This window comes from Lepidochelys kempii, chromosome 2 (genome assembly GCF_965140285.1).
Source record: "Lepidochelys kempii isolate rLepKem1 chromosome 2, rLepKem1.hap1, whole genome shotgun sequence".
NCBI classification, from domain to species: Eukaryota; Metazoa; Chordata; order Testudines; family Cheloniidae; genus Lepidochelys; species Lepidochelys kempii.
This window is the reverse complement of record NC_136381.1, coordinates 226,767,027-226,792,284: the sequence shown is the minus strand read 5'-3', so window position 1 is coordinate 226,792,284 and position 25,258 is coordinate 226,767,027. Positions and strand designations below refer to the sequence as shown.

At 42.4% G+C, this 25,258-nt stretch overlaps 1 protein-coding gene across 5 annotated transcripts in view; it reads left to right on the top strand.

Annotated features, from left to right (window-relative positions):
* STEAP2 (STEAP2 metalloreductase) overlaps positions 1 to 24,975 on the top strand; it is a 31,178-nt gene extending 6,203 nt beyond the window's left edge. The window contains exons 2-7 of one of the 5 annotated variants that reach the window (XM_078851788.1): positions 259 to 324; positions 837 to 1,028; positions 1,646 to 2,168; positions 5,604 to 6,131; positions 15,387 to 15,551; positions 24,115 to 24,975. In XM_078851788.1, coding sequence (XP_078707914.1) covers positions 1,677 to 2,168; positions 5,604 to 6,131; positions 15,387 to 15,551; positions 24,115 to 24,399 — 1,470 coding nt within the window. In that variant the 5' untranslated portion in view covers positions 259 to 324; positions 837 to 1,028; positions 1,646 to 1,676 and the 3' untranslated portion in view covers positions 24,400 to 24,975. Of the gene's footprint in view, positions 1 to 258; positions 325 to 836; positions 1,029 to 1,645; positions 2,169 to 5,603; positions 6,132 to 8,706; positions 11,337 to 12,517; positions 12,719 to 15,386; positions 15,552 to 24,114 lie in introns of those variants that run through there. The other 4 variants (XM_073334034.1, XM_073334029.1, XM_073334028.1 and 1 more) reach the window with 4 other exon arrangements.
* Positions 24,976 to 25,258: the final 283 nt, after the last annotated feature.

Sequence of the window (25,258 nt, the reverse complement as noted above, 5' to 3'; positions counted from 1 at the left end):
GAGACACTTGTGGCTCCCAAGCCTCAGTCTGAGTAACACTGCTTTAGGCAGAAGTTCTGCACTGAAGGTAAGGTAGAAGCTTTAGGGAAAATACTGTTTTCCTCATTCTACTAAAGTGTCTTGTTCAGGGTTAGAAGAAAATTACTGTGATTTTTTTTGCCATTGTCACCTGACACTCATCGTCTCTGAAAGATCAGGCCAAAACATGATATTGAGAGCCAATGTAACCCTGCTTCAATGTTTCTTCCATTGTTGCAGTGCTGAGTGAAAGGGTAATACATAGAGCTGTAACACTGAATCCTTTGGCCAGTCTTCTCATTCAGGGTAAGTAAAATATCATTAGTTAGTAAGAGGTTGTTTCTTTTTTTGTTAGACTTGAAGGATGTAAGTGATATGATATTGTGCCTGGATTGCCGTACAACTAGGTGTGGTAGATATATTGAACAACCATATTGTTTCGCAATTCTTAGTTTGGCATGCACCCAGGACCAAGAATGATTTTGCAGATATTTTATTTGGATATAGGGTTGCAAGACACTGGCTTCAGAAAGTAAAACTTGCCTAAACTTAGTTGTTGCATTTAGATTCATTAGGTAGATTTCATTCTTCTTTAGAAAAGTCTTAGACTGTAAACTCTTTGGGGCAGATGCTGTCTTTTTGTTCTGTGTTTGCACAGCACCTAGCCCAGTGAGGTCCTGGTCCATAACTAGGGTTTCCAGATGCTATGATAATACCAATAATAAATATTTGTCTTGCACGGTGGAAAAAGAAATAGAGACACATATTAGGCTTCCAGGCTATTTAATAATTGTTTGTCTCTCTTGTATTACAAATAGGCTACCTTAGGTCCCCTGCAGATTGCTCCAGTCCTACAGTCATGAATGCTACTGTGAGATTTCATCATGACAAGTCAACACATGTAACAACTGTAATAATAAAATACTTAAAGCTTTTGTACATAGCTCTCATGATAGTGATCCCAGAAAGAGTTATGATCCTAATTCTACAAAGGGTACAGAATGATTAAGGTCAGCATTTTCAAATGTGTATCCCCCAAAGTCAGGAACTTAAAGCCATATTTAGGCACCTGCTTTTTCAGTGGTGGAGTCAACAGAGTTCCTTGGAATTTACCCCAGAGTAACTTGAGATCATGATGTGTAATCAAGAACAGAATATAGCCCATTGTCTCTCACCCATATGTGAAATCTCCCTTGGATCATTAGCACTGGCTTCCTTGCGCTCTCCACTAAATCTTATAGCTGTTAGCCCCAAAGCCTTCTCCCCTACATTTTTTTCCATTTGGAACAGCATTCACATATCTCTTCTGCATAGACTCCGCATCTTATTTCAAATACATTTGAAAATGCATATTTACTCCCTTGCCTGTACTTTTTAATTTCTTTCTTATTTTCTCTCCATTGTTATTTATGTCTGCAACTATATTACTTAACTGCTTAAAACATTTTGTATTTCATATTGTGTCACTGTCATGAAACAGAATAAAAGTGATTAGTGTATACGTTATAAAGAAGAGTAAATAGGTTAAATTAGACCCACCAAATTTGCTTTAGAGTGTGTTTTGGTTACTCTGGTGTCTTGTAAAAATGTATAATGCTGCATATTTTCTTTTTGTTTTCTTTTAAAGGAAATCATTGTAAGCTTGGTGTCTTGGAAATATGGAATCAATCTCTATGATGGGAAGTCCTAAGAACCTCAATGAAACCTTCTTACCAAATGGTGTTAATGGTATCAAGGATGCCAGTAAGATCACAATCGGCATATTTGGAAGTGGAGACTTTGCCAAGTCCCTGACCATTAGGCTTATAAAATGTGGATATCATGTGGTCGTAGGAAGCAGAAACCCTAAATTTGCTGCTGAGTTCTTCCCACATGTGGTTGATGTTACTCACCATGAAGATGCTGTAGCAAAAACTAACATCATTTTTGTCGCCATACACAGAGAACATTATGCCTCTTTGTGGGACCTCAAGCATTTACTTATAGGTAAAATCCTTGTAGATGTTAGCAACAATATGAGAGTGAATCAGTATCCAGAATCCAATGCAGAGTATTTGGCCTCCCTGTTCCCAGATTCGCTGATTGTCAAAGGATTTAATGTCGTCTCAGCCTGGGCACTGCAGTTAGGACCAAAGGATGCTAGCAGACAGGTACGCTTTGTGTTTGAGTTCATTTAGTGTGTGTGTGCAGAAAGAAAACTACAATAACTGTAATAACTGTAACTCCCTGGTATCAGCTGTCAGAACCAACACTTACTGTCTTTTTCCAAAAACGTTATTTTTGTAAATTTTTCCCTAACACTAGATGTGAAACATAAGCCGGTATGGTCCGATATACAGCCGACCGTACTGGACCTGGGGCAGCTTCCCCAGGCCGGCAATTTAAAAGGGCCCCAGGCTCTCAGCAGCGGCCAGAGCCCCTGGCCCTTTAAACCGCTGCCAGAGCCCTAGGGGTCCCGGCCGCTGCAGCTACCGCTACCATGGGGCTCTGGTGATGATTTAAAGGGCCCGCAGGCAGAGCTCCAGACCCTTTAAATCACCTCTGGAGCCCTGGGCTGGTGGCAGCGATGTAAAGGGCCTGGGGATCTAAAGGCACCGCCCCTTCCACCCGAGTCCCCACCCCTTCTGGTTGAGCCCCGCCCCCTTGCTCAGGACACTGGCCCTGTGTACCGGTAAGTCCCTTAAGTTAATTTCACCCCTTCCTAACACCTAAACAAGGCTAGAAGCTGCATTTCCTGCAGTGTTCTACTTTAGCTGTTAGTGATGGTATCAACTGTTGCAAGAGAAATTGTGGGAAATAAGTAGATGATCTAATTTAAAAGAGTTTACTTTCAAGCTGGCAGCTTGGCTGTAACTAAAGGCATAGTTTGTTTTGTAGGCCTAGGTCTTCAACTGCCCTGAGCTCACACAGTTGAAGTAAAGGAGGAAGGCAAAGGCCGCTTAAACCTACTTTAGTCCTCTCCCAACCTTAGGGACCATTCCACTAGCACAGGGTCTCAAGAGCCCCTCATGCTCAAGCTCCATCCCTAAATACCTCCAGCACTCCCTAGAGTGCCTCTTGCGCAAATTGGAGAAGCAGATAGGGGCTCAGCTGCTCGTTAAAGCTGCTTTAGGGTTTTTTTGCACTGCTGGAGTAGTGCAAAGGTGACTTAAGCAAGGCTAAAAATCTGGTCTTTGGTACCTTGTGCTGTATGTAGTTTATTTTATTATACCTCAGTCAAAGTTGAACTCAAAGCTGATCATCTATAGGTTAAAAAGATGATCAGATGCCATGGTGATGAGCAAACTACATGACCATAGGTAAAAAAAGGAGCAAAATCTAGCACTGTGTTTATATTGTGTAACAGCACTTTTTTTTTAAGTGTAATGAAGTACCCCTTGGATCTTGCATCTTTTTTTTCCCCTTTAACATCCCGCAAAGCCATCCCTACTTGTTTCAGAACCTGAGCTGTGAAATGCAGCTCAAATTGTTATACAAAGTATGATTAGTTAAAAAACAGAGGTTAAGTGGGGTTCCTTCTTTGTTTTTTGTTGTCCTGGGCCATTGGGCAAGCTTTCTATTAGGGTTGTCGATTAATCGCAGTTAACTCACTCAATTAACTAAAAAAATTAATTGTGGTTAAAAAAATTAATTGCAATTAATTGCAGTTTTAATCATACTGATAAACAATAGAATACCAATTGAAATTTATTAAATATTTTGAATGTTTTTCTACATTTTCAAATATATTGATTTCAGTTACAACACAAAGTACAAAGTATACAGTGCTCACTTTATATTATTTGTATTACAAATATTTGCACTGTAAAAATTATAAAAGAAATAGTATTTTTCAATTCACTTCATACAAGTACTGTAGTGAAATCTCTATCATGAAGGTGCAACTTATAAATGTAGGGGTTTTTTTGTTACATAACTGCACTCAAAAACAAAACAGTATAAAACTTTAGAGCCTACAAGTCCACTCAGTCCCACTTCTTGTGCAACCAATTGCTAAAAGAAACAAGTTGATTAACATTTATGGGAGATAATGCTTCCCACTTCTTATTTACAATGTCACCTGAAAGCGAGAACAGACATTCACATGGCACTTTTGTACCCAGCATTGCAAAGAATTTACATGCCAGATATGCTAAACATTCATATGTCCCTTCATACTTTGGCCACCATTCAAGGGACATGCTTCCATACCGATGACGCCTGTTAAAAAAATAATGCATTAATTAAATTTGTGACTGAACTCCTTGGGGGAAAATTGTAGGTCTCCTGCTCTGTTTTTTACCTGCATTCTGCCATGTTTTTCATGTTATAGCAGTCTCAGATGATGACCCAGCATGTTGTTCATTTTAAGAACACTTTCACTACAGATTTGACAAAATGCAAAGAAGGTACCAATGTGAGATTTCTAAAGATAGCTACAGCACTCAACCCAAGATTTACAAATCTGAAGTGCCTTCCAAAATCTGAGAACAACAGGGTGTGGATCATGCTTTCAGTAGTCTTAAAAGAGCAACACTCCGATGCGGAAACTACAGAACCCGAACCACCAAAAAAGAAAATCAATCTTCTGCTGGTGGCATCTGACTCAGATAATGAAAATGAACATGCGTCGTTCCGCACTGCTTTGGATTGTTATCGAGCAGAACCCATCATCAGTATGGACGCATGTCCCCTGGAAGGTGGTTGAAGCATGAGGGGACATATGAATCTTTAGCGTATTTGGCACGTAAATATCCTGCAGTGCCGACTGCAACAGTGCCATGGGAACGTCTGTTCTCACTTTCAGGTGACACTGTAAACAAGAAGCAGGCAGCATTATCACCTGCAAATGTAAACAAACGTGTTTGTCTGAGCGAATGGCTGAACAAGAAGTAGAACTGAGTGGACTTGTAGACTCTATAAAGTTTTACCTTGTTTTATTTTTGAATGCAGTTATTTTTTGAACATAACTCTACATTTGTAAGTTCAACTTTCATGATAAAGAGATTGCACTATAGTACTTGTATTAAGTGAATTGAAAAATACTATTTCTTTTATTTTTACCATGCAAATGTTTATAATAAAAAGTAAATGTAAAGTGAGTGCTGTACACTTTGTATTCTGTGTTGTAATTGTAATTTGAAAATGTGGAAAACATCCAAAAATATTTATATAAATGATATTCTATTATTGTTTAACAGCGTGATTAATCATGATCAATTTTTTTAATTGCTTGACAGCCCTACTTTCTATATTTTAAGTGGTTCATTCATTTTTAACATGATTTTAGCCATTGGCCCAAAATTCATTCTAATCCTGTAGACATTTTAATGTTGTGAATACCAGGCATCTTGAAACCAGTTTATATTAACTCAGATGATATACTGTTTTTTGTTTAGGATACCTGGTTGTTTAATCATTTTTCATATTTCAATATTGACCTGAGTTGTTCAAGGGTTAATTTTTATGGTTCAGTTAATGTGCTAGTGACGATGGCTAATTTAGATCTTTGTACTGTGACTTCTGCCTGGAGGCCTTGAAATTGTTGATTTCATCTTTAAAAGCATCTCTGTGACTAAAAATAATTAATTTGACTTTTCCATCAGGTCTTTATATGCGGTAACAACGTTAAAGCTCGCCATCAAGTTCTTGAACTTGCCCGACAGCTGAATTTTATTCCCATTGATTTAGGGGCATTATCTTCTGCAAGGGAGATTGAAAACTTACCTCTGCGGCTGTTCACATTGTGGAAAGGGCCGGTCGTGGTGGCTGTTAGTTTGGCCACTTTTTTCTTCATCTATTCTTTCATCAGAGATATAATACATCCGTACGTGAGAAATCAGCAGAGCGACTTTTACAAGATTCCCATTGAGATTGTGAACAAGACTTTACCAGTTGTTGCTATTACTTTGTTGTCTCTGGTGTATTTATCAGGACTCCTGGCAGCTGCTTATCAGCTTTATTATGGCACTAAGTATAGGCGACTTCCTCCCTGGCTGGAGAGTTGGTTGCAATGTAGGAAACAGCTTGGACTACTCAGTTTTTTCTTTGCTACCGTGCACGTGGCTTATAGCCTCTGCTTACCTATGAGGAGGTCTGAACGATACTTGTTTCTTAATATGGCTTATCAACAGGTAAGAAACACCATTTTTTATCTAATGACAGAAGAGTGAGTCAGAATGCCTTGATTGTATTTATGTGACATATATCAGTGTCTTTGAATACATTTTCAATGGAAAATCTTTGGGGCTACATTGGGACTGCCTATTGGCCAATAGGGAAAGAGGGTACAAGGAGCCCCCTACCTTGTGGCAAGCCTCAGATGCGGTCAGCCACAATCAAATCCCTGCATTAGGGGGAGTCTAGCATTTGTTCCCTTTTTTATTCCCTACCAGACATGAACATTACCCTAGAGAGGGTGGGGAAGAGGCAGGACCATGGTAAAATCAGAAGAGCACTCTTAGTTTCCATCATGTTGGGATGTAAGGGCTGAATGATAATTCATAAGAAAGCTAAAAACATCTAGCAAGTTGTTTTCGTCTCTCTGGTCCCAAAGGTTTTGGTATGTGTATGTCATAAATGTAGATTTACGTTGTTGAAAAGGTTTTTAAGGGTGGCCGCATTAATATACAAATTATACACACGGATCCCTCACTGCATCACTGAAATGCAGACACTTTTGGGCAGAGGTATGCCAGCTGTTTAATAGCATGCAGCAACACCACTCAACTGTCTAGGACAGCAAAATCCTAAGCAAATATATGTTCCTACTAGGAAAGATGAAGATGCTGTATCACTTCTCAAACTAGTGGTAAAAAAAATATTATGTTTACAAGAAATTCTTTGTTCCCGTACAGTTATTGGCAGGAGGCATTGACTCAGAGTTCTGAGCAGCAGTTAGTTTTATATCAAAACAATCATCCTAGACAGAAAGATCACTTTTTCTAATCAAACTGTCAGTGAGGTGTCGGTTTGCCTCTTCTACACTAGCATTTCATAAAGCAGGTTGGGCGTTCAGCATATGAAATCTGCAGAGAAGAATGAGGCAGGAAGAAGCAGCAGCTAAGCAAATCAAGCCATAATAATGGAAAGAATAAAAGGGGATTGGATCAACAGTGTAGAAAGAAGGGTGAGCATGAAGTATTGAAATAAAAGAGCTGAAGAGCATTAATGAATCTATGACAGGCATTTTGGCGGGGTATGTCAGGTATTCTCTTCCCCCTGCACGAGGGTTCAGTGTCTGACAATCCCCATTTAAGGAAAATCCACTCAGACTAGTGACCAGCAAAACAGTCCTCCAGAGACTTAGAAGGGCTAGGAGTAAATACTAACCAATCCAGGACCAGCAGGCCAATTAAGAAGGCTTGCCTCCTTTTGCTCAGGGGCAAAGCTGGGTGAGACTGGGATAGAGCAGGACCTCCTCAAGGTTCACCCAGAACCTCAACCAGAGCCTTGCCTTGCCTTGAGCGCAGCAACAGAGCACTTGCGTATGCGGGGAGTTTTTACTCTTTGTTTAAATGCACAGACAGGCGAATCCTGAGTTGCTGTTTTGTTCCTTGAATGTTCAGAGGAGCTCATGGCACAGGCTACCCTGCCCCAATCTGGCAGCCAAATCTTGAAGACTTAGGTGGGAAGCACCTGCAATATCATTTTCATGGCCCTGAAGGGGGGACTACAGAGCAGCTCTGCCTCCCACAGACATACACAGAATCCAGCAAGGAACCCCGATTGTTCAGGCTTACATACCGGTCAAAGGACCTGCTAGTACTTTTGTGAAGAAGTTCTCATATCTTCTATATTAATATGAACATCTCATGTCATCATCAATGGTGGCCCCTTGCAAGAACTGACATGTAATTACAGATTTGATAGACCCCGGGGAACTGGAAATTTGTGAGATCTAATTGAGTATACAAGTGACTTGACAGTTGAAGTGAATGGTTTCTTTCCTGTCATGAGGAGGTCCAAGCTCATCCATCTTTTTTATGTCTGATGTTAACAACAGAAGAGACAGAGTAATTTAGGAGTCAGCACAAGGAGTTGAAGCAATATTAAGAAATGATGATAATTTATTTGTAAGTTTGTCATAAATATAAAGGGAAGGCTAAACCCCTTTGAAATCCCTCCTGGCCAGGGGAAAGCTCCTCTCACCTGTAAAGGGTTAAGAAGCTAAAGGTAATCTCGCTGGCACCTGACCAAAATGACCAATGAGGAGACAAGATACTTTCAAAAGCTGGGAGGAGGGAGAGAAACAAAGGGTCCGTGTGTCTGTCTATATGCTGGTTTCTGCCGGGGATAGACCAGGAATGGAGTCTTAGAACTTTTAGTAAGTAATCTAGCTAGGTATGTGCTAGATTATGATTTCTTTAAATGGCTGAGAAAAGAATTGTGCTGAATAGAATAACTATTTCTGTCTGTGTATCTTTTTTGTAACTTAAGGTTTTGCCTAGAGGGGTTCTCTATGTTTTAGAATCTAATTACCCTGTGAGATATCTACCATCCTGATTTTACAGGGGGGATTTCTTTATTTCTATTTACTTCTATTTTTTTATTAACAGTCTTCTTGTAAGAAAACTGAATGCTTTTTCATTGTTCTCAGATCCAAGGGTTTGGGTCTGTAGTCACCTAGGCAAATTGGTGAGGCTTTTTACCAAACCTTGTCCAGGAAGTGGGGTGCAAGGTTTTGGGAAGTATTTTGGGGGGAAAGACGTTTCCAAACAGCTCTTCCCCAGTAACCAGTATTAGTTTGGTGGTGGTAGCAGCCAATCCAAGGACAACGGGTGGAATATTTTGTACCTTGGGGAAGTTTTGACCTAAGCTGGTAAAGATAAGCTTAGGAGGATTTTCATGCAGGTCCCCACATCTGTACCCTAGAGTTCAGAGTGGGGGACGAACCTTGACATGGTGGCAGCGGTGGGATTAACCTGAAATCATTTTGAGATCCAGTTGAGATTTTTTGAACTAGAAATACAGATTTTAAAAAGGAAATTTTTTTTCCTTTGGAAAGGAAGTCCAGAAAGCAGCTGAAACTGAAAGCAGCTTGTTTTTCTCTGCTTTGTGGCCAAGCAGAGACAAAAGGGGATTATCTTTGTGAATTGCAGGTTTTCTTTGCCTGGAGGCAGGGTACTTAACTCCTGCAGGGAAATTCACAGTCTTCCAACCCAGAGTTTTTTTTTTCTTTTCTTCCTAAAAGTAAATAGGGGGTGTGTGTTCTACCCATTTGCTTTTTCTTTGGGCTGGGTAAGCAGGTTTCCAAGTAGTTGGAGGTTTTTTGCTTTAATTTTGGCCCAGAGCAGAGACAAGGGAATTGTCTTTTTCTGTAGGCTGACAATCACTATCAGAGAATAGGTATTCTATTCCAGCACAGCAAAGTTTTACAGCCAAGTTTTGTTTGTTTATTTCTAAACCTCGGGTGTAAAGTTAGTTAAAAACAGAGAGGTTAGAATGACAAAGTCCGCGGCTCGACTACAGCTGGAATTAGCCAAATTTCAGGCTGAGGAAAGACAAAGGGAACATGAAAGACAGATAGAACTCATGCGGCTGGAGAAGGAGGTACAGGAGGCTGCCCACAAGAGGGAAATGGAGGCAAGGAAGCATGTGGAGGAGGAGAAGGAAAAAGAGAGGAAGCATGTGGAGGAGGTGGAGAGGATAAAGGCCCAGCAGAATATACCAACCAACCCTAGCAATCCTTCTCCAGGTACCACTTCCCATCCCAGAAAGTTCCCCACCTACAAGGCACGTGATGATACTGAGGCCTTCTTAGAAAACTTCGAAAGGGCCTGCCTTGGGTACAACATCTCTACTGACAAATACATGGTAGAACTGAGGCCGCAGCTCAGTGGACCCTTAGCTGAGGTGGCAGCTGAAATGCCTAAAGAACACATGAACAAGTATGAACTGTTTAAATCCAAGGCGAGAGTCAGAATGGGGATAACACCCGAGCAGTCTCGTCGGAGGTTCAGAGCCCTAAGGTGGAAACCAGACGTGTCATTTACCCGACATGCCTACCACATTGTGAAACATTGGGATGCCTGGATATCAGGAGCAAGTGTTGAATCTCCAGTAAATTTGCCCTTCCTAATGCAAATGGAACAATTCTTAGAGGGTGTTCTTGAGGAAATAGAAAGATACATCCTAGACGGGAAGCCCAAAACTGTAATCGAGGCAGGAGAGATTGGAGCCAGATGGGTGGAGGTGGCAGAGAAGAAGAAAACTGGTTGCAGTTGGAGTGGAGACCAGAAGGGACAACCCCAGACCCCACCCTATTACCGGGGGCTGCCCAAAGCCCCACCTACCTCCCAAAGAACCCTCAAGACCCCTTATCATCCCACCACCCCGTTCTCCAGCAACCCTCCTCGCCCCAGTGACCCGTCAGCTGGACGATGTTTTAAATGTAACGAGCTGGGGCATATAAAGGCCAACTGCCCCAAGAACCCCAACAGATTACAGTTCATTGCACCGGAATCACACCAGAGGTCCACAGGCCCAGATACCTCCCAAATACCCTTGGAGCGGAGGGAAACTGTGAGTGTGGGCGGGAAGAAGGTCACCGCGTGGAGGGACACTGGAGCACAAGTGTCAGCTATCCATGCTTCCTTAGTGGACCCCAATTTAATCAACCCAGAGATCCAAGTGACGATTCAACCCTTCAAGCCCAACTCTTTCGATTTGCCTACAGCCAAGTTGCCTGTCCAGTACAAGGGCTGGTCAGGAATGTGGACTTTTGCAGTCTATGATGATTATCCCATCCCCATGCTGTTGGGGGAAGACTTGGCCAATCATGTGAAGCAGGCCAAGAGGGTGGGAACGGTCACCCGCAGCCAGGCTAAACAAGCCGTGAGGCCTAGCTCTGTTCCGGAAACTTCTATCAGGACCCGGTCAGAGGTGATGGACCCGGACCCCAGGCCAATGTCTGCAACAGCAGTAGTGGATCCAGTCCCAGAGACCCAGACGGAACCAGTCCCAGAACCGGAACCAGCCGAACAACCAACACCAGACCCCGTGTCAGCACTGAATCCAGTACTTGCAACCTCAACACCAGAGGGCCCCACTGAACCTGAACTGGCAACAGCCGATAACCCTACACAAGAGGCTCAGCCGGAGCCTGAATCCCAACATAGTGCACCAGCGGAGAGCGGTTCACAGTCAACAGAAACAGCTCCATCCCCTATATCGCTTCCAGAGGGACCAAGCCTAGGTCCACAATCCAATGAGGGACTGGTGTCTCCAGCATCAAGGGAACAGTTCCAGACCAAACAGGAAGCAGATGAAAGCCTCCAGAGAGCTTGGACGGCGGCACGGAGCAACCCACCGCCTCTCAGCTCTTCTAATCGATCCAGGTTTGTTGTAGAAAGAGGACTTTTATACAAGGAAACTCTTTCTGGTGGACACCAGGAAGACTGGCATCCTCAGAGACAGTTGGTAGTTCCAACTAAATACCAGGCCAAGCTCTTGAGCTTAGCCCACGATCACCCTAGTGGCCATGCTGGGGTGAACAGGACCAAAGACCGTTTGCGGGGGTCATTCCACTGGGAGGGAATGGGCAAGGATGTTTCTACCTATGTCCAGTCTGGTGAGGTGTGCCAAAGAGTGGGAAAACCCCAAGACCAGGTCAAAGCCCCTCTCCAGCCACTCCCCATCATTGAAGTTCCATTTCAGCGAGTAGCTGTGGATATTCTGGGTCCTTTTCCGAAAAAGACAGCCAGAGGAAAGCAGTACATACTGACTTTCATGGATTTTGCCACCTGATGGCCGGAAGCAGTAGCTCTAAGCAACACCAGGGCTAAAAGTGTGTGCCAGGCACTAGCAGACATTTTTGCCAGGGTAGGTTGGCCCTCCAACATCCTCACAGATGCAGGGACTAATTTCCTGGCAGGAACTATGGAAAACCTTTGGGAAGCTCATGGGGTAAATCACTTGGTTGCCACTCCTTACCACCATCAAACAAATGGCATGGTGGAGAAGTTTAATGGAACTTTGGGGGCCATGATACGTAAATTCGTAAATGAGCACTCCAATGATTGGGACCTAGTGTTGCAGCAGTTGCTCTTTGCTTACAGAGCTGTACCACATCCCAGTTTAGGGTTTTCCCCATTTGAACTTGTATATGGCTGTGAGGTTAAGGGGCCATTGCAGTTGGTGAAGCAGCAATGGGAGGGATTTACACCTTCTCCAGGAACTAACATTCTGGACTTTGTAACCAACCTAGAAAACACCCTCCGAACCTCTGTAGCCCTTGCTAGAGAAAACTTACAGGATGCTCAAAAAGAGCAAAAAGCCTGGTATGATAAACATGCCAGAGAGCGTTCCTTCAAAGTAGGAGACCAGGTCATGGTCTTAAAGGCGCTCCAGGCCCATAAAATGGAAGCATCGTGGGAAGGGCCATTCACGGTCCAGGAGCGCCTGGGAGCTGTTAATTATCTCATAGCATTCCCCACCTCCAACCGAAAGCCTAAGGTGTACCATATTAATTCTCTAAAGCCCTTTTATTCCAGAGAATTAAAGGTTTGTCAGTTTACAGCCCACGGAGGAGACGACGCTGAGTGGCCCGAAGGTGTCTACTACGAAGGGAAATGTGGTGGTGGTGTGGAAGAGGTGAACCTCTCCATGACCCTTGGGCGTATGCAGCGACAGCAGATCCAGGAGCTGTGCACTAGCTACGCGCCAATGTTCTCAGCCACCCCAGGACTGACTGAACAGGCATACCACTCCATTGACACAGGTAATGCTCACCCAATTAGGGTCCAACCTTACCGGGTGTCTCCTCAAGCTAAAACTGCTATAGAACGGGAGATCCAGGATATGTTACAGATGGGTGTAATCCGCCCCTCTGAAAGTGCATGGGCATCTCCAGTGGTTCTAGTTCCCAAACCAGATGGGGAAATACGTTTTTGCGTGGACTACCGTAAGCTAAATGCTGTAACTCGCCCAGACAACTATCCAATGCCACGCACAGATGAACTATTAGAGAAACTGGGACAGGCCCAGTTCATCTCTACCTTGGACTTAACCAAGGGGTACTGGCAGGTACCGCTAGATGAATCTGCCAAGGAAAGGTCAGCCTTCACCACACATCTCGGGCTGTATGAATTTAATGTACTCCCTTTCGGGCTGCGAAATGCACCCGCCACTTTCCAAAGACTTGTAGATGGTCTCCTAGCGGGATTAGGAGAATATGCAGTCGCCTACCTTGACAATGTGGCCATATTTTCGGATTCCTGGGCAGACCACCTGGAACATCTACACAAAGTCCTTGAGCGCATAAGGGAGGCAGGACTAACTGTTAAGGCTAAGAAGTGTCAAATAGGCCTAAACAGAGTGACTTACCTTGGACACCAGGTGGGTCAAGGAACTATCAGCCCCCTACAGGCCAAAGTGGATGCTATCCAAAAGTGGCCTGTCCCAAAGTCAAAGAAACAGGTTCAATCCTTCTTAGGCTTGGCCGGTTATTATAGACGATTTGTACCTCACTACAGCCAAATCGCTGCCCCACTGACAGACCTAACCAAAAAGAAACAGCCAAATGCTGTTCAGTGGACCGAAAAGTGTCAGAAGGCCTTTAACAAGCTTAAAGCGACACTCATGTCTGACCCTGTACTAAGGGCCCCAGACTTTGACAAACCGTTCCTAGTAACCACAGATGCGTCCGAGCATGGTGTGGGAGCAGTTTTAATGCAGAAAGGACCTGATCAAGAATTCCACCCTGTAGTGTTTATCAGCAAAAAACTGTCTGAGAGGGAAAGGAACTGGTCAGTCACTGAAAAAGAATGTTACGCCATTGTCTACGCTCTGGAAAAGCTACGCCCATATGTTTGGGGACGGCGTTTCCACCTGCAAACCGACCATGCTGCACTGAAGTGGCTTCACACCGTCAAGGAAACTAACAAAAAACTTCTTCGGTGGAGTTTAGCTCTCCAAGATTTTGATTTTGACATCCAACACATCTCAGGAGCTTCTAACAAAGTGGCTGATGCACTCTCCCATGAAAGTTTCCCAGAATCAACTGGTTAAAATCGTCCTTGAGATGTGGAAAATATTGTTAGTCTTTATGTACTTTGTAGTATATTTAGAGATGCATGTGTCTTATTAACTCTGTTTTCCTAGAGCTCCAGGAAGAAATCCCAGCCAGTGTTTCACCCTAGCTGAGATTTGGGGGGCGTGTCATAAATATAAAGGGAAGGGTAAACCCCTTTGAAATCCCTCCTGGCCAGGGGAAAGCTCCTCTCACCTGTAAAGGGTTAAGAAGCTAAAGGTAACCTCGCTGGCACCTGACCAAAATGACCAATGAGGAGACAAGATACTTTCAAAAGCTGGGAGGAGGGAGAGAAACAAAGGGTCCGTGTGTCTGTCTATATGCTGGTTTCTGCCGGGGATAGACCAGGAATGGAGTCTTAGAACTTTTAGTAAGTAATCTAGCTAGGTATGTGCTAGATTATGATTTCTTTAAATGGCTGAGAAAAGAATTGTGCTGAATAGAATAACTATTTCTGTCTGTGTATCTTTTTTGTAACTTAAGGTTTTGCCTAGAGGGGTTCTCTATGTTTTTGAATCTAATTACCCTGTGAGATATCTACCATCCTGATTTTACAGGGGGGATTTCTTTATTTCTATTTACTTCTATTTTTTTATTAAAAGTCTTCTTGTAAGAAAACTGAATGCTTTTTCATTGTTCTCAGATCCAAGGGTTTGGGTCTGTAGTCACCTAGGCAAATTGGTGAGGCTTTTTACCAAACCTTGTCCAGGAAGTGGAGTGCAAGGTTTTGGGAAGTATTTTGGGGGGAAAGACGCGTCCAAACAGCTCTTCCCCAGTTACCAGTATTAGTTTGGTGGTGGTAGCGGCCAATCCAAGGACGATGGGTGGAATATTTTGTACCTTGGGGAAGTTTTGACCTAAGCTGGTAAAGATAAGCTTAGGAGGTTTTTCATGCAGGTCCCCACATCTGTACCCTAGAGTTCAGAATGGGGGAGGAACCTTGACAAAGTTCAACAAAATAAAGAGAATTGCAAGCCCACCCATTTTACAGTGGAACATAAATCATTGCTGCCTGAAAAATGTAGGTATTTCGTGTCGCAATGTGGAGAATTTCATCTGATTTCATCAGATAATTTCTATAAATAAGCAGTAGCTAATGCTTTAAGAATTACTTCTCCTTCTTGCCACTGTTTCAACATATCTTTCAACCTAATATGCACCCAGAACCCGCAGTGATGGAGCAATAGCTTTTTCTCCAAGACATGAAGAAATCTCTAAAATATTTGACTACATTTTATGTTTGTAATCTGTTTTCTTACAAAACTCAGACTGGAGGCTCTTGCTCATCAAAAGAGCTTTTGTAAATAGTGTTTAATATTCTGGAAAATAAAAGACATCTTTTCCGCTGTGTCCTCAGGTTCATGCAAATGTGGAAAATTCTTGGAATGAGGAAGAAGTGTGGCGAATTGAAATGTATATCTCCTTTGGAATAATGAGTCTCGGCTTGCTTTCTTTGTTGGCAGTTACTTCCATCCCTTCAGTAAACAGTGCCTTAAACTGGAGGGAATTCAGTTTTATTCAGGTGTGTGTGTTCTTTGGTTGTTTGTGTTAATAAGATTGCATGTTCTTTTTTATTTTGAACCTATTATTTTGCTATAAGATGAAAAATAAGGGTTTTTTTCCTCTCAATAGTAACTGTAAAAATTATACAACTTCTCACTCAATAGAGAGAGTCCCTCTTAGAGTTGGGCAGAAAATGGTTTTCCTGTACTACTACTGTTTTCAGGAGTTAAAAATTTTCTCCTGTCTCAAATTGAGATGAGAAGTCAAAATCTCAAAAATATTTGTGAACCAAAAAACTGAATCTCAGGTTATGCAGAATGTTTAGTGTTGATCATCTGAATAATAATTTTGATAGTTCAAAAATCATTTCCAATCTGAAAACCAGAAATGTTTGTTTGGAAAGTGTCAGAACAAAACATTTTGACAATTTTGAAACTCTTTCTCATGACATTTTTTGAGTCGAGAGATTTGACGAACTCAGTCCTGTTTCACGAGCCATTTCAATTTTGACAAATTGATATTTTTTGACAAAAGTGATTTTTCAAAAAAATCCAAAGCAGCTCTTTCTCCCTGTGTGTATTCAGTGAGATCTATCTCCATTAGTGACATTAGTATTTACTGCATTTTACTCCTGTTGGCCTTGCAGAGCCAATACAGCTAAGACTGAGTAGGCTGGCACTATTCCTTTTTCGTTGACAGAATGTATCAGTTACACATGTGCAGACCCACTGCAGGCATTCAACTGAACAGGTGTCACTGAATGGGGTGCACGTAACTTTATAGCTGAAGATCTAATATGGTCATTAGAAGCTTTATTCCAGGGGATGATGCCCTGGGTAAAAAGAGCAGAGCTTGACTTTCAGATCCCAGAGTGAATTTGCAGGGCTAGCAGTTAGAACAAAACATCAGTTTACTTGTAAACAGAACAGATTTGATCTGAACTCACTGAGAGACAATATTTTTGTTAATAAACAAAAGTCTTTCTGCTTCTGGTGCTTATTCCTCAAGTGAGCCATCAGAAGTACATGAACTTGTAAACTATACAGATCTTCGTTTCATGCAAATGTCCCTAACTTTTTGTAAAAAAGAGCACATAGAAGATTTTCAGTGTTTTCCAGGAGGTTCCAGCAATACATCAAGAGATAAGTAACATACACAGTAATAGCAGGGTTTGGCTATATTTAGAATAAGTCCACTTCAGGATTCTTGGGGCATTATTTTGTTCTTCTATTGTAAAATTGGTGGAAGAAGAAGAGAAATTCCATAAAGTTTACCTCATAGTGTTTCCACTGAATGATCCATTCAGGAGATAGGTGGTGGGGGCTGCAGAAATGGCAGGAAATGCAGCTTCAAACTCTTCACATCCCTGCAGTTTTCAGGAAACGATGTGGAAGGACAGCAACCTACATGGTGCTCCTCACACTTCAGTCTCCCTGGCAGTGTGGGTCCCTAGGGTGCAATGCTGCCATTTTCTGTGACTTGCTCCCCATCCAGAGTGGGGAGATTAATGTTGATTCCAGCTAGATTAACTCCCATGACTTTGGAAGGCTGTATTTTTGCATTTTTCAAGGGGAGCCTTCTGTCCCTTCCTCCTGCCCTGACACACTTTCCCCCTCCCTTCACACATGAACACCGGAAGCAGAAATGCATCCACAATCTCTGGAGGTGGGTGTTAAGCTGTCTGAAGTGGCTGATGAGCATGAGAACCAACTTCAGGTCAGACTCTGAAGAAGTAGGGCACAAACCCCAAACTGGCAGTGTGGTCTATACTGAGATTTCACCAACCAAGTGTCAAATGTGAACTCCTCAAGCACTACAATAGCCTTAACATGGAGTCACAGACAGTCCTCCCTGGGTACTCCGGTCTATCTTACCGCCTACGCAAGCTTGACTTTGAGATAGATAGTCCCTTATACCAAAAATCACAACAATATTCAGTATCAGAGGGGTAGCCATGTTAGTCTGGATCTGTAAAAGCAGCAAAGAGTCCTGTGGCACCTTATAGACTAACAGACATATTGGAACATATGCTTTTGTGGGTGAATACCCACTTTGTCGGATGCATCCTTCGTTGCATCCAACGAAGTGGGTATTCACCCATGAAAGCTTATGTTCCAATATGTCTGTTAGTCTATAAGGTGCCACAGGACTCTTTGCCGCTTTAACAATATTCAGGTTACTCCCATTCCCAAAGGACCAGTCACTTGTACCCTAGATCTCCCCATCGGATGCATACCGTGGAAACTGCAGAAGACATTATATACACAGAGACCATGAAACAATACCTCTTCCCACCCCACTCTCCTGCTGGTAATAGCTTATCTAAAGTGATCATCAAGTTGGGCCATTTCCAGCACAAATCCAGGTTTTCTCACCCTCCGCCCCCCCCCCCACACACACACACAAACTCACTCTCCTGCTGGTAATAGCCCATCCAAAGTGATCACTCTCTTTAAAATGTGTATGATAATCAAGGTGGGCCATTTCCAGCACAGATCCAGGTTTTCTCTCCCGCCCACTCCCCTCCAAAAACCACACACACAAACTCACTCTCCTGCTGGTAATAGCTTATCCAAAGTGACCACTCTCCTCACAGTGTGTATGAAAATCAAGGTGGGCCATTTCCAGCACAAATACAGGTTTTCTCACCCCTCCCACCCCCTTTTTTTCAAAAAAACACACACACAAAAAAAGGTTAAATCAGGTAAACATACACACATATGAGTTACAGTCTAAGGTTTTAAAAAGTAATAGAAGTTGCTGTAATGTGGAAGCTCTGTATGTCTTTTAGGGCTAACCCAGGCCAAGCAATAGGAAACTCTTGCTTATGCTTAGAATTCTTCACCCCTCAGAGTTCAAGCAGCATAGAGATACAGTTTCTTTTTGTCCGGGATGTATATTCACTTCCCCCAGAGTTCAAGCTGATGGGATAAGTCCTCTTGCATGTCTCCTCTTCAAGAGTGTGAGGGGAGCAATCAACAAAGTCTATGTCCTTTGATGTTTCACAATGGCTCATTTGGTTTCAGTAGGCCTTCTTGTATGCAGAACCTAACACCTTCTGTAGGAAGCTGGCATTTTACATTATTTAATGCTTCTTTCCTGTTTGATGAGTTACACAGTTACAGAGGTTTACAATGCAAAAACTTAATATAACCTTATAACATGGGGTATAGATGTTAAGTGAGATTAATACATGCAGCTTCCTGCAAGCATTTCATAAAGTCTAAACACGTTCTTATAACTCTAATATCTACTTTAATAATACTAACACTCAGACTGGTGTTTCCAGCTATGCATTTGTCAGAATTCACTGAGGCCTAGGGGCCTTGGCATGAGCTGCCAGCAGCACGGTGGGAACATGCCTTCTTCCACTGCTGTCCTTCTTCCACTGCTTCTGGGACTTTCCATATACTTTATTTTTATTTGCTGCCCTCCATAAACACAGAGTGTAGGGCCTTTGAAGGGCAAAGCATAGCTAGCTCCTAAATGCATTATACGCATGAGACTGTGGAAGTAAGAGGCTGCATTTGCTATCCATGTGGCATAAAGGAGGTCTTTCATCCCCATCAGCAGGCATTCCTGCCTTGCAGAAGTCACCATTTTAATAGTAACACCACTGTCTGACAAGAGACAGACTGTCATGTCACTGGACTAACCCAGAATTGTCTGCCCTGAACTAGGAACTGCCATGCAGCAGCTGGGAAAATGCAGGCATGGCAGCCCAACATATGTGTAGATCATATGGAAGGGGAGACACTTAGGAATAAGCTGTGGTAAAGCACTTCATATACTTCCTGTGTGTAACACATCTTAACTGGTACTGAAAGCTGATAGACAAGCAAATAGACATAACCAGCAAGAGGCATTGAGACATACAAAAAGCACAAGCCCCCGTTAATCACAGAAAGGTGTCAACATGAAATGAAATTATTGTCACCTTTAAGCTGTGGTTATGGATATGAAATACTAATAGACTTACATCTGTTGCTGGGAGACATTCTGATAAAGCGTGTCCAAAAAGTGTGTATTTTGCTATACTTTGGGGTGTATTAATGTAGAGTCCTGTCTGACTAAGGACTGGTTTGTCCCATTGTAATTATATTGCCTAGTTCATAATCCTGTCACTGTTGACTGATTCTTGCCTATGTAGACTCATAGACTTTAAGGTCAGAAGGGACCACTGTGATCATCTAATCTGACCTCATGCATATTGCAGCCGCAGAACCTCACCCACTGCTGAAATTTATCCAGCGCAGTCTTGAAGCCAATTAGGTTTTTTACCCCTCTGTTCACCTTGTAAGGCTGTTCCAGAACTTCACTCCTCTGATGGTTAGAAATCTTCGCCTAATTTTGAGCTTAAACTTCTTGATGGCCACTTTACATTCATTTGGTCTTGTGTCCATACTGGCACTTAAATAACTCCTCTCCCTCCCTTGTATGTATCCCTCTGATGTATTTATAGAGAGCAATTATATCTCCTCTCATGTAACACACATGTAACACACATCATCACTTCTTTAATAATTAGGGCCCTAGAAGGGCTTTGTAAATTATAGCCATTTTAAGGGGAGTGACAGGGAATATTGCATTAGCTGCAATTGTCAGAGGTGTTCTGTCTGTGGAGGGATTCCTCCTTCTCTCTTTGGGATTCTGTCAAGTGAGAAACCTATATGAAACCTCCAACAGCGGTTGCTGAAGGAATGTGTTGACTCAGCCCTTCCCCCAACTGACCTGGCTTTCCCCATTCCCTGACAAGTGCCACCCACTTCTTAGGTAATGAAGAGAAGCAAAATTATGGCCATTTACATTTCCATAACCTCACTACCAAGCGGACTTTCTCCTTCAGGAGTTCTCTGCCTGGGACTATGCTATAGATGATGGTATGAACTAAATCTTCAGTTTAAAATAAAATAACAATTAGTCACAGGTGATTTGAGCCATACATCCAGTGTATGATCAGGAACTCCAGCAGCAAGCCATGCAATTGTAGCTTTTCCTTACCAAAGTTTCCAAACTTTGGCCTCAGGTTGTGGGGATAGAAATGTGCATGCCAGCAAATCATTGCCCAGTTGTTTTGTGGTCTTTGGCATGCACTAGTATACCACAACTATTCCCACTGTAATAAAAATCAACTTGTTTCTAGTTATCACAGCTTATAAACTATAATGAAATGCTGAGAGATGATTCAAGACTGCGGTACAGGACATTCCTCCTCTCGACTTGCCCTCATGTGAAACTGCATCACACATTAAAGAGAATTTGGACAAATTGTCTTTTTAATTATCACCTTTGGCATGCAATGGCAGTAATAATTGAAACACAAGGTGTTTTCTTGGGATTAATGACCAACTAAATGTAATGGTCTTTAACTGCTTCTCGGGGCATTAAATGTTCCCTAGCTAGTCATTAATTCTTAGGAAACATCTTCTGCCTCAAGCCTTGTTTCATAAACACTGACCTTACAAGGATTATTTTACCAAGGAAAATGAAGCTAGCATTCCACCACACATTAACAGTGATTAAGCTCAAATCTCATATAGAGTGCTTAGGCAGAGCCAGATAAAATACAGCAAATGCCCTTTTAGAGCTATTTCTCTACCTAGTGAAATACAATATTATAAAGAAGGTTTGCACTTAATGATTATAATCCTGTCTGAAATCAGCAGGAGATGCAGAGTGTAATAAGGGCTGGTCAGCTCAGTATAGCTTTTCTAGCCAGGGAAGTTGGTAATGGAGTAGCATGACACGAGTTTTACTCCTGTATCTAGCAGAAGCATAGATTGTCCAAAGCAATGGCTGCTGAAATTTTCACTTCCATCCTACAGATGAGGGTTCAGTATAAGAACCTACCAAGCTAGAGCCTGGGGCTCAGGGGGATTCTGGCTGATGCCTCTGCATCGCCACGAGAGGTTTAGGTCGGGCATCCTGAAGAAGACCCTGCAAAGCTGGAGTTGAGAGGAAGTACCACCCTTCAGGGCCTGAGTGGCACCCCACAGCCCACTGACTGGCCAATACAAGTATATAAACCAGGAAGCCATGATGAGGAGCTGTCTGAGCAACAACACAGACCACCTGTCTGCTTCTGATCCTGCTAATGAGAGACCCGAGACACTGGCTTCTGACCCTGATTTGTCCTTTCCCTGTCTCTCTGATGGCTATCTGTAATCTGGTACCTGACCCCAGTCTCCTGATAACATGACCTTGCCTGCCTCTTGACACCTGACTCTGTTTGCCCTCTGACCTATCTTGGACTCTGACCTCCTGGCATTCGACTTGGACTGACTCCTGCTCTGACCACTAGGTCAGATCACCCACATCCTGGTTGTGACACTCAGCATCATTGCAGCTGCTCAGTTTCTGACCTCCCCCTTCTAACACTCTCCCTTCTGAGAGCCGCACACCCGTGCAAATACTGTTTCTAGCTCACCTTGCGTAACACACTTGGTTTCTAAGCGCTTGTGTAAATGGCAATTTACTGTATGACAAGCCACAGTGTTAATCTATAGCACATCAGTTTGCTTCACAGTAACATCTTGTGTGGACACTGCTGCAGTGCACTGAAAGTCCTGGAGTGCCGCTTGGCATACTTTCACTGCACTGTAGCAGTTTCCACATGGGATCTTAGTTCTGTAGATTTACACTGGGCCTTGCCAGTTGCCATGTAGACAAGCCCTAAACTGAGTCAACTAGTCACACTTTTCAGGAGTAAGTCATGTGTTTGTTATTGTGCTATATCACACCTAAGTAACAATCAGAACAGTGCACAAGCCTAGACTATATGAAGAGCAGCCCTTTTCTAGTTGGGCAGGTTTACTAGTGTGGAAGAGAGGAGATGAAGAGGGTAGTAAACTCAGAAGAAAACCCCATACTCCATTCCTTGTGTGACTGGAGTTTAATTGTTGTCAGGCTTTTCTCTTTTAGGTGCAAAAGTAACATAATGTTCTGTCAAATCTTAGTCCTCCAATGGCACTTAAATAAAACTAAGCTTTCTCTTCTGAAAGGATGAAAAACATCTGTAAAGGATTTCATTATCACTGGCTTTTTCCAATAATTGTTATATAGTATTACCCATAGCTAAGCCTGCTGAAGAAATGAGTGGTCAGATTCACTACGTTGTTCCATGTTTACACTGGGTAACATAGCATGACCAGATGTCCCGATTTTATACGGACAGTCCCGATTTTTGTGTCTTTTTCTTATATAGGCTCCTATTATCCCCCACCCCCGTCCCAATTTTTGACGCTTGCTGTCTGGTCATCTTAGTGTAACAGCATTGATTTCAAGAGAGTCACACCAGCATAGAACTGGAACAATGCAGTGGTGAGTCAGGCCCAAGCTTTTATTTGTCATCTGAATTTCTTTCCAGAATATCAGGCAAGATCCTGCATATGCCAAATTATACCAGATAGGATCTGGCCTATAATGTTCAATTTCTTGGGGATTTTTGTTCTTGCTCTTTTTAACTAAATGAGGTAGTACATCTAAAAAAATGCCAACACAACTTTGGAAACCATTGTGTACACCGAAAAAAGTAATGCAAAGAAAATAGCAGCTTTGTTACCTTCTGTTAAAGTCTGTTACCTTCCTCAAAAGGCTGACAAAAATATTTCCCTTTTTTGTGTCACTGAATCTTTTCCCTTTTCGCCCTTCAGGCTATACTTTTCGTTAATGACAGGAGAGACGTTAGGTTTCTACCTCTTTATTTTTACTGTAGTTAGAGAACAAAATCTTGGTAGCCAGTTTTGATGATTCTTCCACTAAATCTTTTGCAACTGAGTGAGACGTTACATCAGCTTTGGTGGTGAAGTGTTTCCCTTCATACGATAAACACCACAGTTAAAAGCATTGCTGCAGTCATTTTTAAGGTGGTTTGGGATTTCTAGAATGCAGGCTAATGCTTTTAATTTGGAGTCTTCATAATTGTACTGTTGATTGTAGGCCCTAAGCTCCAGATATCCCCATTAACTAGTTTACATGGAAGGGACAAAGACAGGTCAGGAGTGGTCCAAGTCTTGATTCTACTGTCCAACCAGTGGAGCTCGGCCATTGTGATGGGGAAGCAAGCAGCATCCTTTAGGGGTGTCTCAGTTTACTCCTTTCTCCCTGTAGGAGCAATGGGGATCAAGGAGTTCCATTCCAGGGCTCCTCCTGCATAGCCACACTGCTCCATACTCCAAACTAGCCCTTTGTTCTCTCATGCGACACACTGGGTACCTGAATCTGATATCACAACACCAGTTTTACTCTTACATAACTCCATTGACTTCATTATTTACACCCCTGAAACTCAACTGACTGCCAGATTTTAGATTGTGACTAGTTTGTTTTCTTTACATGTTTGAGGATCTCTTAGCTTTTCAAAGTAGAGCAAGCATGCAGGCCTGTGGAAGCCAAGAGGGATGGGATGTAAATCAGGGTAGAATTTAGCCTTTAATTTTCAGCACATTACAATAACGAGTACATTGTGATTTTTTTTAAATAAAATTGAACCTGGCTGAAATTTTAAAGTGGTATAGTAGGCGTGGCTGATAATAAGGGATCAGGTTTTAACTTCTGTTTCTTTTCTCTGTTTTTTTCCAAAGTCTACACTGGGATATGTCGCTCTGCTCATAAGTACTTTCCATGTGTTAATTTATGGGTGGAAGAGAGCCTTTGAAGAAGAATACTACAGGTTTTATACACCACCAAACTTTGTTCTTGCCCTTGTTTTGCCTTTTATTGTAATTGTAGGTAAGATCATTTTACTCTTTCCATGTATAAGCAGGAAACTGAGAAGAATCAGAAGAGGCTGGGAAAAAAGCCAAGTTATGGAAGAAAGAGGTGGGACTGTTCCACATCTCTCACCAGAAAGGATTACGGTGATGTAATGTTGGAATAGTGTCCATTAGGACTGTTACAGTTGTCACTGGTTTTTTTGTTTTAAAACTTGTGTTTTTAGGAGTTTATATAACTCACAGGTAAAAGTTGCTATGGGCTTGCTTGGCATATGGTACAAGCTCTCAGCCAAGGAATGAGCAATTTATTTTTCTTCAGAAAATTTAAAAAAAATCACTTCAGTTTTAAGTTACAAGAGGGCAAACAATGTGAAATCAGGATTTTTTTAATGCTTCTTTGCACAATTGTATCACAAACATTGTGGTTTTATAATTAAAATCAAATGTTCCAGACAGCATTTCTTTGACTGATAACATATGTTCCAGACAGTACTTCTTTTATTAAAACCACCCTTTTTTAGTTAGTCAGGCCAGAATGTAGAGCAGTGGTTCCCAAACTTGTTCCGCTACTTATGCAGGGAAAGCCCCTGGCGGGCCGGGCCGGTTTGTTTACCTGCCGCATCCGCAGGTTCGGCCGATCGCGGCTCCCACTGACTGCGGTTTGCTGCTCCAGGCCAATGGGAGCTGCTGGAAGTGGCGGCCAATACATCCCTTGGCCGAACCTGCGGACGCAGCAGGTAAACAAACCGGCCAGCCCGCCAGAGATTTTCCCTGCACAAGCGGCGGAACAAGTTTGGGAAGCACTGATGTAGAGTAATAGATTTTAATGATTTAGGAAATAAACATGTTTTGAATCAGCCGAGATTAAATTTTTAATGGTTGAAATTATTTATCGCACACGTACATTACACTTAGTTGTGTAGCTCAGCAAGGACTTTGAACTAAAACATGACTTGAATATAATAAAAATGTTAGTTGCATTAAGGAATATGATTTCAAAGTGTTGCATATG